Genomic DNA, 15,360 nt, shown 5'->3' on the forward strand with positions numbered 1-15,360 from the left:
AGGTCCAGCAGAAATAATCCATGTGAACATTTGGGGTGGATTCTCTAAATTGGTGCATCTCATGTTTCTTTTGAGCTACTTCAATTCTGATTTGCTCATAGAGCACAGCACCTTCTCTGATGAGGGCACACCTTGCGGGGGCGGTCCTGTATCAGTGTCTCCCATGTCACACAATCAATTCCAAAGTTCTCAAGAGAGACCTTGAGAGTGTTCTTGTATCACTTTTTCTGACTCTGATGGGTTGGCCACCTTGTTTGAATGCCAAATGTACACTCACCAAAAAGACTGTTTTATGAAGAACTCACACAGGGCAAGCACTCACATGGTGGTCAGAAAAAAAGCAATGTCTATGGGTAGAATGAGAATGCATGACCAGAATAGAATCTTGGGGCTGGAAATGTCTTCACAATCCATCAAGTTCAAGCAATTCCTGAAAAAGACCATCCAGTGGAACATCACATTTTGTATTTTCCCATGGAGCAAGAAAAAAGGAATGTGAATGTATGTTAAGCCCTTTTTCAGAGAATGTGCTACTTTTGTATTGCCAATCATATTTTATGCCTCCAACATTTTATTGTTTGAGGCAATTTGAAAGAACTTGGATTGTAACCAATTACAAGGTGAAGACTTTGGCTTCCTGAGAAGAGAATGGATCTTGGAGGTGTAACTGCCTCATCCTTCTATCCATCCGTCTTCCTTTCTGCAGCCCTTGGAAATATAGTTTTTCTTGGAACTTGGAACTTTAGTTTGGTTGGTATGGTACATGTATTACTCATGACTTTTCTTCTGTTCTTTAAGCTCTTTATTCCTTCTGGCAATGAATACAACAACTCTTCTTCATGTCTATTGACCTTTACTATTGTTTACATCTCTCGATGTCTCTGCATTTTTTATGATTAGCTCATTACACCTTGAGGCCCAGCATTTTTTTCAGGAACACAGCTCCTCTCTTTCATGGAAAGCAATAGGATAAGACTTAATGTACACATGTGTACTTTGGAGCTATAGAAAATGATTTGTAGACTCTAAAGAAAAGGTCACTTTTTAAGGAATGTAAAAATGTGATTTAGAAGATGATAATGTCATCATTTAAAACCTTAAAAGAAGCACTGTGAGTTAATACAACTTTAAAGAGTCTATTATGATTACTTTTAATGTGTACATTTTAGCGATATTGCAGTAACTTTGCTCAAGTGCCATTGTTGACAGTGCCCTTTATGTTCCAGGCAGAAAATTAATTTAACATTTGAATAGCATAAAGTTAATTAATATTTAATAAACATGTTTTCTTAATTAACAGTCCTTTGAAACATCACATATCTCAAGCTATTCATACTTCTTCACATAATCCCAATAGAGCTGGGAGTGATTTTGTTAAATTGTCTGACAAAACCTAACTCAGCTATTTGTAACTTACAGTTGTTCACCTTTGTCACTTTGCAGCTTTTCCCTGCTAAAAAATTTAGTTTGTCTTGAAGTTGAATTGTCGTCTGGATTTCCAATGCAGTTCACAGTATGGCTACAGAATGTAAAATGCTATTGTCAGAGTCTATTTCTGGCTTAGTTTCCTTAAATTATATTGGAATTTGAGAAAGACAACTTGCACATTCCCTTGCCACCCTAATTTGGTCCAAGGAAACTAGATTATAGTTAGTGTAAATAACTAATATAATGGTCTTTTCCATAAGGACAATAATATTTGACCTGTAATTTGGATAATTTGAAATTATTTAATTTATTTATTAATTTTCAAGGAAAGTACATTTTTCTTTCTCTTTTTTTTATTGAGCAAAGGTTTATATTTTCATTTTCCCCAATGATTTTCAGAAGGGAGAAGCTAACTTGTAAAACGACATTCTCGTTGGCATTTTCCTATAGTATATGATTTTTAAAATAATTCTTTCCCATAAATACAGAGTTTGCTATTATAAGCTTTTGAGGGGGTTGGGTTAGCTAGTCTCTAAGGCCCTTCTAGCTCCAAGCATCTATGATTCAACATTCACATTTTAAAAAGTTATATGTATATATTTACCAAGATGAAATTTAAAATTATATTTTGCTTTTTTATAAGTTTTTTCACCATTAAGTAAAATTCTTTATAAGACTGGGTTTTTTGGACCTCATTGCACACTAAGTGCCTTCCATATGTATTTAATGATTATACAATGTTCTTTCATTCTGTTAATTTGGTGTCTGCATTACTTTCTCAGTGGAGCTTATATGGGCATTTGAATACTCTAAAGTCAAGCTCATCCCAGTCAGTCAGTCAATAAACATTTATTAAGTACCTGGTATGTGCCAGGCACTATACTTATCCAGTCAGGCTGCAGCTACATTTACATGTCCCTATAGACTAAAAGATGCTATACACAGCCACTTAATGGTAGGGGCCTATAAAGTAAGGAGACACAGATGGACAGATAGAGATTTTATAGTGCCTTGTACATACCAGGTATTTATGAGGAGTAAAGTTGAACTCTTTGGAATCATAGAATTTGGAGTTGGAAGGCACTTCATTGACCTTTCAGTGACATTTCTGATCTATGTCTATCTATATATTTATACTCATATTTATTTAGCTATTCATTCATTTATTTTCTGGACTGTGATTTCACTGATGTTAGAACCCTGGGTGAAGAAATTCCTTTCTGCTATGCATATCTGAACTGGTTTTTGTTTTTAATTTGTCTTAGAGGGTTCCCTAGGCACATTGAAAGTCCAAATAACTTGCTAGTTTCATGAAGACAAACCTAAATCTATTTGTGAAACCAACTCTCTATTCACTACACCATGCTGTCTACACATACATGTGCATGTATATACTTATTTACATTCATATCTACATGCATTCACATATTCACACATACACACATGCCAAGAAACACCAGGACCGCTGTGGAGAGACAAGCATCCGACTGGTTTTCTAAAGAAACCAAGTAAATCTGTTACTTAGACAACAAGGGGCCATCTGGGGCTGGGTGAGTCCACAGCAGGAAAAGGAGGGAAATAAGTGACCCAGCAGAAGCGGATTCCATGACTCAGCCCCCTGGTTATACCAGACAATTGCCACTCCTGTCTGGTAAATGGTGGATGTCAGGATTCAGTCCCAAACAGAAGGTTTGTTGAGTAATTTTAGAGTATTACGTGTTTTATAAGGAATTGCCTCTGATTACTTTTTGACATCTGAAGTTACAAGCAGGTAGATCCCAGTGAACAAGGTGGAAAAATATAAAATTCTAGCAATGGAAGGTCCAAAGAAGGGGAAAGAACACAGGTGACTAGAAAGGCATTTGGGGACAGAATCCCATGACAACCTGTCGTGGGGATGGCTAGTGTTCCCCTAAGAAACCAGAAGTCTTCTGGGTGGTAGAGTAAGCAGGTCAGCCTAGAAATCAGAAAGAACTGGGTGCAAGTCCTGCCTCTGACATAGGTTAAGTATTTGGCAACATGGACAAATCATTCTAACCTCTCTATGCCCCAGGCAACTCTAGAATGCAGATGAGTTGCAGGTTCTCAACAGTGAGGGAATTACCACACCAGGAGTTTCCTAAACCAATGACTTCATGGGTCTAGGTATACACATATGTACATATATTATAAATGTATATGTATAAGTATGTATACCTTTTAACTATAGCATATTAAATTAATATAGAAGGAGACACTATGACTACTTTGCTGGGATTTTCTTTTTCATAATTTAAAACATTTGGACCTTAATGATTTTAAACTTACATAACACTGAAAATTATTTCATAACAGATTCTATTTTGTGAGCAGATATATGTGTGTATGTGTATTTTGTGCATGTGTGTATACATATGTGTAATATCTATACACACACACACACATACATACACACACACACACATATTGACATATTCCTAGGCAAATGGTTAGCTAGATGGGACTCATTTTCTTTCTTTCTTTTTTTCTTTATAGATTGTGATTGCTAGCCTCATGTGTACTTACAACAAAAATGACTGGACTGAACTTTCCAAAATGGCTGAGGTAATGCTTTCCTTAATATATTTCTTTATTTCTCTTGTCCTGTTTTTTTTTATTAGTTTTAAATAAAGAACGGCTATTAAAAGAATCAACAATGGAGGTAAAATCTAATTGAAAAATGGGAAGTTGAATCTTGTCCATTATAATTTATTTATCCCATGTTTTCATTAAAATGATAAAAATGTAAATTTAAAAGTGGTTCCTTGGATTTTATACACTGCCTAAAAATCCTTTATTCTCTGAATCTGTATACTTTTTATTTGCATATTAAGCAAACTGTATATTGTGATGGATGCCATGATAAAATTTAATTCTACCTTTGAGAGTCTAACTTGATCTTAACTTGCCTTCAGGCAAACTAGTTTGACAGCATGAGAAGAAATTTTTGGATAAAGAACTCTTGAATATTTAAAGTATAAAAAGTTCATTTAATACTATTCTTGTTTTAATACAAAACTTGCATAAAATGATAGAACAGAAAGCTACAATATATAACACTATTCAGCAAGTTTCCTATAAAATAGATAAAATCTTACACAAATCCAAACTAGCTCAAATTTATATTTCAAATGGGAAAAAAATACCTTTTTAAAATATGTCTATCAGTCATGAAAGATACTTTAGTCAGCAATTAAATAGAATTTTTAAAAACATATTTTTGATAAATGGGGTATCATATCTGACAGCACTTATTAATTAGTTGGTTTTGTTCCCAGGGTGTTCCAAAGCTCGTTATGATGCTCTAAATAAGTTTTATTTTATCTGGACATCTCAAATCTGTGAAGGGGGAAAAAAATTACTTCTGGGAATTAGAGGAATGAAATTAAGCATTATCAGTAATGGGCTTTATGGTCTTCAGTACTAGGTCCATTTTATACATGTATTTACCTAATTGACCATGAAATCTACAAAATCTATGCTTGACATGAGCTATGCCAATTTTAAGCTGACTATGATGAATGGCTTTATCATGCTACTTTGTCCTCTTGCTGTTTGCTAAGAATAAAATCCTTAAAAATAATTTTCTCCAGTAATGGGTATCAATTTAGGAAGCAATTGTATTTACATTAGCATTTGGAAAACCAGAACTTTCATGTATTGAGCATACTAACTCTTATATGTAAGTAATTCTCACATTCTCAAATCCTTTTAATTGCTATTTTATTCAGTACCACATTTTAGAATTCTATTCATTATAAAAAGACTTTCTAAGTTCCCTAGGTCCCTGAACCACCAAAGCAAAGATCAGTTAATTCATCAGAAATGTCAGTCTGTAAAGGGACTTGGTACCAAAACATTTAACTCTATCAACTTAAAATATAGACCTGTCCATGTTTTATCATAAAGGATGATATAGTCTGTGGTCCCCCACATCTCCATTCAAAGCAGCAAATTGAAATAGTTTCATTAATCCCCAGTGCTAATAATCACAAGTCAAGGAGCTTCAGAGATGGGAATAATCTGGGGAACCATCTTGTCCAACTCATATCTGAGCAGGAACCCCCTCTGCAACAATGCTTCCAAATAGTCATCTAATTTCCACCTATTGATGTCCATTGAAGAGAACTCTGAGAAGGACGATTTCAGATTGGGACAACTTTAATTATTAGGATAGTTTTCTTAACAAATACCCATATAATCAAATGCATCCACAATCTAATCAATGTGTTCCTTCCAGCGCTGTATTTCACATACAATCTATCCATGCTGGTTTATCATTTGTTCATATCTCACCTCTGGCACTTATTAGCCACGTAACTTTTCACAGATTACTTTTTATCTGCCTCATTTTCCTAAAATACAACTTTGTAATAATGGTATTGGTTTTATACAATCACAAAACTTGAGAATTAAAAGCTACACACCTCTGTGCAACCCTAGTACAATTCTCTATATGAAAGAAAGCCTGCCTGTAACATGGTCAGCAAGTGGTCCATCAGGCTGTTTAAAAACTGCCAATGAGGGGGACCCCAGCAGTTCCCAAGTCAATCCATTCTACTTTGGGACAACTCCAGTTTTGAGGGGTTTTTTTTCCTGAAACTGAATCTGCAGTTGCCTCTTTACATCTTCTATCCTTTGCTTTTCTTTCAGTCCTCTGGGGCCAAATGGGGGAAAAAAAAAGTCTGGTTCTTCTCCTGCTTTAGGCTAAACATCTCTCAGTTCTTTTACATTTATTCATGTTCTTCTTAAACTATGGGGTCTAGACCTAAGCACAATATTCCAGGTGAGGACCAATGAGGCAGAGTGGAGTGGGGCTGTCACCTCCCAACTATTGTAAGCTATGCCTCTCTTACTCATTCTGAGATTGCATGCACGTTTTGGCTGCCACACTACACTGCAGATTCATATTGAAGTTATAGTCCACTAAAAGCCTCTGATCTTTCCATATCTGTCCCCTTCTGCTTTTCCAGTCTTATGCTTGTGAAGCTGAATTTTGTTTTGGTTGTTCTTGAGTTGTTTTTTAGTTACGTCCAACTCTTCTTGACTTCATTTTGGGTTTTCTTGGCAAAGATATTAGAGTGGTTGGCCATTTTCTTCTTCAGCTCATTTTACAAGTGAAGAAAGTGAGGCAAATAGGGTTAAGTGATGTACCCAAGGTCACACAGCTAGTAAGTGTCTGAGGCTAGATTTGAACTCAAGAAGATGAGTCTTCCTAACTCAAGGCCTGACACTCTACTGTATCACCTAGCTGCCCCAATTTTTTGTTTGTTTGTTTATTTTGTTTTACCCATGTGTAAGATTTTACATTTACCTTTATTGAATTTCATCTTATCAGACAGATCAACCCAATACTCTAGCATATGGGGTAAGCAAACTATAGAATGAAGGTCAAGTCCATCCCATTGCCTGTTTTTTGTATTAGACGAGTTAAGAAAGGTTTTTACATTTTTATATACAATAAAACTTTACTCAAAAATGCACAAACTATGCTTAGCTCATCGGCCCCTTCTGGCTGTAGTTTGTTGACTCCTCTTTCTGTCAAGATCTTTTTGTAATGTGATAACTAACTATTCCTTTCAACTTGTTATCTGCAAATTTGACAAGTATACCATCTCTACTTTTATCCAAGTCATTAATAAAAATCTTCAATAAATAAATAATAAATTACTGAAGATTTTTTTAGAATACTACACTGGAGACATTCTGCTATGTTGACATTGAACCAGATAATAAATAAATGAATAAATGAATAATAGCTAACAATTATATATTATTTACTACATGCCAGCCACCATGCTCAAGGCTTTACCATTATTGCCTCATTTTATCCTCACAACTCTGACAGGTATTATTATCCCCATTTTACACTTGAAGAAGCTGAGCATACAGGTTAAGTGACTTGACCAAGGCCACATAGCTAGTAACTCTCTGAGGATTTGAACTTAGTTCTTCCAAACTCAGGCCCAACACTCCAGTGCCACCTAGCTGCCTAGAGCAACAACTCTTTTTGTTCGTTTGTTTTTATTTTATTTTTAATTTGTAGAATGCAACAAATATTTCCATAACTTAGTACAGTAAAAAAAAAAGATTGTACATGAAACTGAATATCTACTATGCACACCTTGCTATTCCTTTCAAATATATAACAAAATTATTATGTAAATTTCTTTTTTTCTTCCCTCCCTGTCCCTCCCTAAAGAAAACTACCATTAGACACAAATAGGTGTATATATATGTAATATTATTCTATACATACTTCTGTTTTTCAGTTTCTTTTCTTCATGTAGTTAGTGTCTTTCTTCATATGTCCTTTATAGTTAATCTGGGTGTTTATAATAGACAAAATAGCTTATTTGCTCAAAGTCATACTTAAAACAATATTGTTATTGTATACAATGTTCTCTTGGTTCTGTTCATTTTGCTCTTCATTATAATCTAGACAAACTATCTACAGTGTTTCCCCATCTGCCTCCTTCACACATCTATGCTGAGTTCAAATGAGGTAATATGTATGATGGGATAACCTATAGAACTGCATTTTGTGCCTATTATTTTTAAATCTCACTTGACTTTCTTGCCCTCAACATAGTTAAAACAATTGTTATTTGTTATCCTCAGCATTTATTACCAGCCTTTGCTTATTTTGAAGGCTCCAAAACTTCTTACACTCCATTTATTTTAAAATTTTACTGATGCTTTCTTTGCAATGTTGCTGTCACTTCCCAGTGACTCCCCATAGCAAAAAAATTACAGTTTGGCATAACAAATCCAAACATTGACTGTATCTCCTATCTTATACCTCATCCCACCCCTGGTCTACTACCTATTTACAAAAAGAAGAAAGATATGCTTCATTTCTAGTCCTTTGAAGTCAAAATTGGTAACTGCACTGGTCAAACATTTAATGCCCTTTTTTATTAACTTCCTTTACATGTGGCATTGTCTAAAGTGTTTTCTTGGTTCTACTTGCTTCACTTTTCTTCATTATCATAGCTAGTTATATCACTATAGAGTGCCTTAAAGTTTGTCAAATGCTTTACAAATAGTATCTTATTTCATCCTCACAATAACCTTGTGAGGTAGGTTCTATTATTATCCCCATCTTACAGTTGAGGGTCACACAGCTAATAAGTGTCTGAGGCTGAATTTGGACTTAAATCTTCCTGACTCCATGCTAATTACTTTATCTTCCATACCACATTTCTTATCGATTCACATGAGTCTTCACAAATTTCTTGGAATTCTTCATATCTGTCCTGTCTCATGTTGAACAATATCTCATCATTCCATTCTTATTCTACAATTTGTTCTGTCCCCAACTGATGGGGGTCCACATTTTTGGTCCACATGGCAACCCACATTGTTTCTAGTTCTTTGTTATACAAAAAGTTCTGCTATAAACATTTTATACCTCTGACTTCTCTTCTGGCTTTGACCTTCCCGGGACACGAAGCCAGTAGTGGTATCATTGGATCAAAGGGTATTCTTAAGCTATTCTATAGGACTGTAACTCTTTCATATTTCTCTTACATTATCTTCTGTACTTGGTAAAATTCATTCAACACTTGTAAATTGATATCTATTTCCTAAATCACAATCCCATTAAAACAGATCTCATTGCAAGGAAAATTACTGTATTTATTTCATTGCTTCAGTGGACTTATGTTCTATTGATGTGGATATTGTTTCTGTTGGTAGAGTTTGCAAGTCAGTCATACCTTCTCATCCTTTGAAATCCTTGACCCAGTCTTTCCTTAAATATTCCATGTAAATGCAACCCAACATGGTGGGAATCTTCCTCTGATTCTTTTAATATTTTGAGAATGATTATATAACAGTGTTCTACAATCACTATGACTATGTGTCTATAATTATTTGCTTTTATTACATGACCATCCCAGTTTCTTTTCTAACCATACAAGTCATTCAGGATATGTTACATGCCAGTACTCATATTTCGTGATGTTGGATCTAACACTGGAAGAGTCTTTATTTCTATAGATAAGGAAACTGAGCTCTGGAGAGCTTAAGTGTCTTATCCAGGGTTGATATTTAGTATCTAAACCCAGGTACTTACATTCTAAGTTCATTACCCTTTTCACCAAACTATTATGTGCTGGTAATATCCTTCAGCCTTCTTAGACACAACAGACATCTATATTTCACTTTTTGATTTGTTTACAATTTTGCTTTTTATGAGTTTATGATTCTATGATATAAAATGGGAGAATATCAGTGTTATAAAAGATGGTCTCTACATCAAGGAGAAGTGTACAATCATTAATAGCACTATACAACTACAATCAAACTTGATCTCCTCCTTCCCAATTCTGAGCCCTGTTCACCATCCATTTAAAATGTCTCAATAATTCAGTAATCTGTCTCTCCAACTGCAGACAATAATCTGGGTTAGATGGGGTTTTATACGCCAGTTTGGGGGGGGGGTTAATAAAGAGTACTAGACTAAACATGTATCTTCTAGAATTTATCTTCTACTCTTCCGGCGATCAGTGAATACAGCAAAATCATATCTGTGAACAGAAACATTTCTAGAACCTTTTCATTTTAAGACATGGTATAAAATGGGCTGATAGATACCTTTGATGAACACAGTTTTCTCTTTCTACTGCCTTACTTGATGTTAACACTCAGGGAACTGCTGAATAGAGTTACCTCAGTAGCCGTGTGTTTCATCAAATCATGTATGACTTTAACATATGTAGAGAATATACTTTGTTTGAAACTTATAGTTCTGAGGATATCTTAGAGTCTCTCAGTCAGTTTATAAAGATATTTTCTGCTGAAGAAAATCATCAATGAAAGCCTGTCTATTCCCTTTTCATATTTCCATTAGTGCTCAGTCATTGTCCAATCCATTCTTCTAAACACTTTAGAGAGGTAAGAAAGTAGTCTCACCCATGTAGTTAGTGATGTCTTCTGGTTCACCTTTTTTGAAGGGTGATGTAACAGTACCACCTATAACTTTTTCCATGTCTTTGAAATATTTTCCTCTTTGAAATCTTAAACATTACTCCATTAGTGCCTTTAATGCCAGGATTGTGTTGTAGCCATCTTGAACCAGCTTGGAAGAGCTGATTATTATATTTTCAGTTTGAGCATTTACATATTGAAAGTTGATGAAAGCTACAAACCAGTGCTTGATTTATTGTTTTGTTGATTTTATAGATTTAAGAAAGTGTTAATGATGAAGAATAAACTCAAAAGTACACTGTGTGTACATTTTTTGGAAGGCTAGCTGTTAAACATTTACTAGCACATCTATATTTGGCACTATTCCACATACCTCCATGATATATTTATCATATATGCATTTGCTCAGGTCCAGCTGCTCTCTTGACTTCAACTTCTTAAATACAATTGTCAACCCCTACTAAAGTGGTGAAGTACAAATCTGGTGGCTCCACAATAGATGAGACTAAATCATCATGGAAACCCTGGCATGTCTATCTGTTCCATTTCACATTGATTTATTGTTGTCCTTTGACTCATAGCTACAAATGCTCCTGGCTTGTGACCTGGCTTGTAAGGGCCTAATGTCTTCGGGCTCCACTGCTTTGGGCTGTTTTGTTAACTGGCACTATTTTTATTCTTCTTCTAGCCTCCCCTGTGAAATTCTCAATTGAGATTATTCTCCAAACTGGTGTTATCCTTGGCTACCATGGCTTTCTCTCCACTTGGCAAGAACAAATGTTTGCTGGCTGAGCTGGTTTCTGGGCTTCCTCAACCTTGTGATGGGATAATCAGTCGTTTGTTGTTCATGTCCCGTTTTTCAGAGCTGACAGCTTGTTTAACCAGGTCAGATTGGTGCTCCTATAATTGTGCGAGGTGTCTTCTCATCTTTATCCTTTTCTCTAATTTGGTATTGATTTTGACCTTTGGTCTAACAAGTCAATGATCTGACGGCACAAAGACAGCTCCTTTTAAAATGACTGCTAATTCTGGACTTAACAATTAGTTCAGATAAAGCCAGTTTTATTTTCTGATATGATGCTTGGTGCTCACAATGACCAACCCTCTCATCAGCTCTTCTTGAAGCACGTTTTCATGTAAATACTCATGAGGTTTTGAGTTAGTATGTTATCATTTGGAGTACAAATCTGGTGGCTCCACAATAGATGAGACTAAATCATCATGGAAACACTGGCATGTCTATCTGTTCCATTTCACATCTATTTATTGTTGTCCTTTGACTCATAGCTACTTCCTTTCCTATATCTCTAACCCAATTTTCCAACATGCTTTCACCATCCTCCACCATGTCCACCACCACATTGAAATCTCCAAATATCTTGAGGCAAATTTCTTTAGTTTCAAGTATCTTGTCAGGTTTTTTTTTGGTAGAATTTCTCTATTTCATATTGTGCAATAGGGGTTGACATATATGCTACAGTTATCTTCATAGTGGTCTTTGCCTTTGTTTTCATTGTGAGAAATGCAAAGCAGTACAACCAAGGATCCAGTTAAATGACTTTTTATGACCTTTGGCAATATGGTGAAACTGATTTTTTCAGCTCCTTTATTTTCCTTTGTATGCATGTGTATATATACACACACAAATATGTAGTTGTATATATACATGTGTATATGTATAAATATGTATGTATATACTATATAAAAATCTCAATATTTCTGTAGTTCACTTTTCAGTAGCATATCATTCACTTGAATAAACAAAAAATTAAAGCTTCATACATGCATGTACATACACACACACACACACACACACACACACACACCCCTTACCAGAATGAATGGGAAAAAAACTGCTTTTGATATGATATTAGTGAAATACTGTCTTTTTAAATCAAATATAACAAGTGGATTACTCAGTCCTACTTCTTACCTATCTCAGTCCTACATTTTAGGAAGTCATGATTCTATCCATATGAGTGTTCTTTTTACCAGTAGGTGCTGTTAATATCTTCATTTTACAGTTGAGGATACTGAGGCAAACAAAGATTAAATGACTTGCCCATGGTCACACAGCTAATAAGCGTCTGAGACTGGATTTAGACTCAGGTCTTCCTGACTTCAGGACCAGTGCCTTATCCACTATGGCACCTACGTGTCTCTATCTACAGAATAAATGTAAAGCATTACTGTTACACATATACTGTTTGCCTTCAATCTAGAAGTATTTCAAAACATTTGCATCTCAACTCAAAATACTCGCACCTAATTTAAAGTAAATATATTTTCTGGGTGGAGATGATATGGAACTCACTATAATGACAGATCACAAAATCTCCCTAAATCATACATAAATAATGATGAAGCCCTTAATTATGATAAATTATGCCCTTAACCCTCTGTCTAGGATATTCATAAGCTTTAAAAGCTTTTTTTTAGGTTATAATGAGGCTAAATCTTATTTTCAAAAGTTTTCTTTATTATTATTAACAATAATATTAGTAATGATGATGGGGCAGGTTATGAACTGTATAGGAGGAAAAAACCAGTATTGCAAATCACAACATATCCAAGTCCACTCCTCCCTGTGTTACACTTCTCTGTTCTCCCCACCCTCAAGCAGTGGACCCAAGTACAAGTGCCTTCTTCTAGTTCTCTTGACATTATCTTGGTCCCAATAGAGCATGCAAGTTGTTCACCAGTTATCTCTTACTCTTGTCACATGACTGGCCCTCTTTTCTGGTTGTACATCTCGCTGATATCATCCTCTATACCACTTTTCTTATGATTCTTGGTTGGTAATGTGTTTTGATTGGAAATGTGCTGTAATCACCTTTTTGGTTGACTATCAATAGAACACAAAATAAATTATTATGTTTATCTTCATGTTTTGAACTCTCTCATCAAGATTCAGATTATGCCTAAATCTTACTGAGGTACTTTGTATATATGCATTCATTAAACAATCATTTATTTACTGTCTGCAAAGCACTCTGATAAGGAAGATAGAAAGGTAATTAAGACATAGGTCCTGCCTCAACAGGGTTTAACATTGAACAGACTGGTTTCAGATAAAGTCGCAAACTCAACATTAGCTGAAATAAGTCGCTAAATACCAATGGTATAACTTTGAAGTCTATTGCCATGACAAATTTAAATATGTACCATGTCTGATGCTATATGGTCTTATGGGCATAATTAAAGCCTAACCCCTTCCTATTCCTTAAAGATGTGAAGGGCACTATGTGACAGGCTGGGAGGGTGAATGACAAAGAAGAAAGTGATTAACAACCTCAAAGACACTGGGAGTTGTAGTTCTTCCCAAGCTTAATAGATATTTGGAAATTGACTCATACCTTCCAATGAACAAATAAAGGAGGAAATTGTCTTTCTCAACTCTGCACCTTTCAAAGGCAAAGTCAGAAGTCTTTTTGAAAGGAATATTGCCCAAATTTTATACTCCATTAGCAAGGATGAAACTGTACTCAAGGCAGATTAATAAGGTTTCCTTCTAGATTTAATAGAAGAAGCCTCTAGATTTAATAGAAATCTTCCACAAGCTGGGAAGAATGATAAATTCTAGGGTCTTTGTGGCAAGTACAATTCCCAGGAATTTTTTTGGGTGAGTCAACACCTTGATACAAATTTTTATATTCAGAAAGGAGCATCATAGTGACAGACACATGGGCTGGAAACTCTAAGGAATAGAGGTAGTGAGCTGTAGGTCTGCCATAGAGAGAGAGTATATTCCCCTGCATGTTGATGTTCTGGGACAAAGTTCAGCTCCACATTAGAGTCTGATTTTTTTTTTCCTGGAGCTATGATTTCATTGCTATTAGAAGCTCCCAGGGAGAAAATTCCCTCCATTAATGAAGATCTGGAATTTTCAATAACTTAGCCTTAAAGAGTTCCCTGGGGGCAATGAGAATTTAAATGACTTGCCAAAGGTCACATAGCCAGTATATATCAGGGGTAGGACTAGAACTCAGGTCTTGGAACTAGAGGTGCTGTGTTGCTATTTTTCCTCTGATTTGTATTACCTGGATGAATGTGAGCAAATCACTTAACTCTCTGGCTTCAGTTTCCTCATCTGGACTAGATGACCTCAAAGGACTCTCTGAATCCATGATATTGGTGTTTTCAGTATGCAGAAAATCCCAAAGATCTTTAAGACTTGTTAAAAAGTATAGTAAAGTAACAATTTAAGATAAAACTTTTTTGTAATGAGAAGAGGAGGTGTTTGGACCTAAGATATTCTTGGCAGAGGGATTTCTCAATGGGAAACTCACCCTACCAAGAAACAAGTTCAGACTTGAACTCAGACTTCCCTAACTCCTATACGGGTTCTTGATCTCATATCCCCCCTTCCTTTAGGTTCTGTATTACGTGACAGAATAATTATTAACTAAATACTATATCAATCTGCCTGTATGCATGTAATTAGTAAGAGAAAATATAATTTAAAGTAAGATTGAAAAGGTAAAACTTCTTGGTACAACAGATCTCTAATTTGATTACATTTCCCCTGTTTTAATAATCACTTTGCTAAAATTTACCTCACCAATTGTTCTATGGAAACCCCTTATGTTTCCAAAGAACATGGATGACTAAGGAGTCATTGATGGCACTGGGCCAGCAACTTCTGGCATTTGAACACTCTTCCATGACTCTCCTGGGGCTGGTTTCATGTCCATTCTACTGCTTCCTCAGAACTCAGACATCTCATTTAGCTCAGTAGCTGTCAGAGTGGGATCATGATGTGAGAGATGAATATTTTCATTTTACAGAGGAAGAGATTGAGGAACAGAGAAATGATATCTTTTTGTGCAATGTTACACAACCAGCCAATGGATAGATGGGAATAAAACCCAGGTTTCCTGACTTCTAGTCCAGAGCTCTTTCCATACTTAGTCTTTCTTCCTATATGGTCTCTCTGAAATCCCCCAATTTTCCTCAATATAATGGAGTTTCTACCTCTAC

The 15,360-nt window shown here is 35.4% G+C and overlaps 1 protein-coding gene across 2 annotated transcripts in view; it reads left to right on the forward strand.

Annotated features, from left to right (window-relative positions):
* DPYD (dihydropyrimidine dehydrogenase) overlaps positions 1 to 15,360 on the forward strand; it is a 1,011,926-nt gene that overhangs the window by 641,291 nt on the left and 355,275 nt on the right. For both annotated transcript variants that reach the window (XM_020999593.2, XM_078155001.1), the window contains exon 15: positions 3,943 to 4,011. In XM_020999593.2, the coding sequence (XP_020855252.1) occupies positions 3,943 to 4,011 (69 nt within the window). The remainder of the gene's footprint in view (positions 1 to 3,942; positions 4,012 to 15,360) is intronic.

The sequence above is a fragment of the Phascolarctos cinereus genome, unplaced genomic scaffold (genome assembly GCF_003287225.1).
Source record: "Phascolarctos cinereus isolate Bilbo 61053 unplaced genomic scaffold, phaCin_HiC Scaffold_5;HRSCAF=322, whole genome shotgun sequence".
Lineage (NCBI taxonomy): Eukaryota > Metazoa > Chordata > Mammalia > Diprotodontia > Phascolarctidae > Phascolarctos > Phascolarctos cinereus.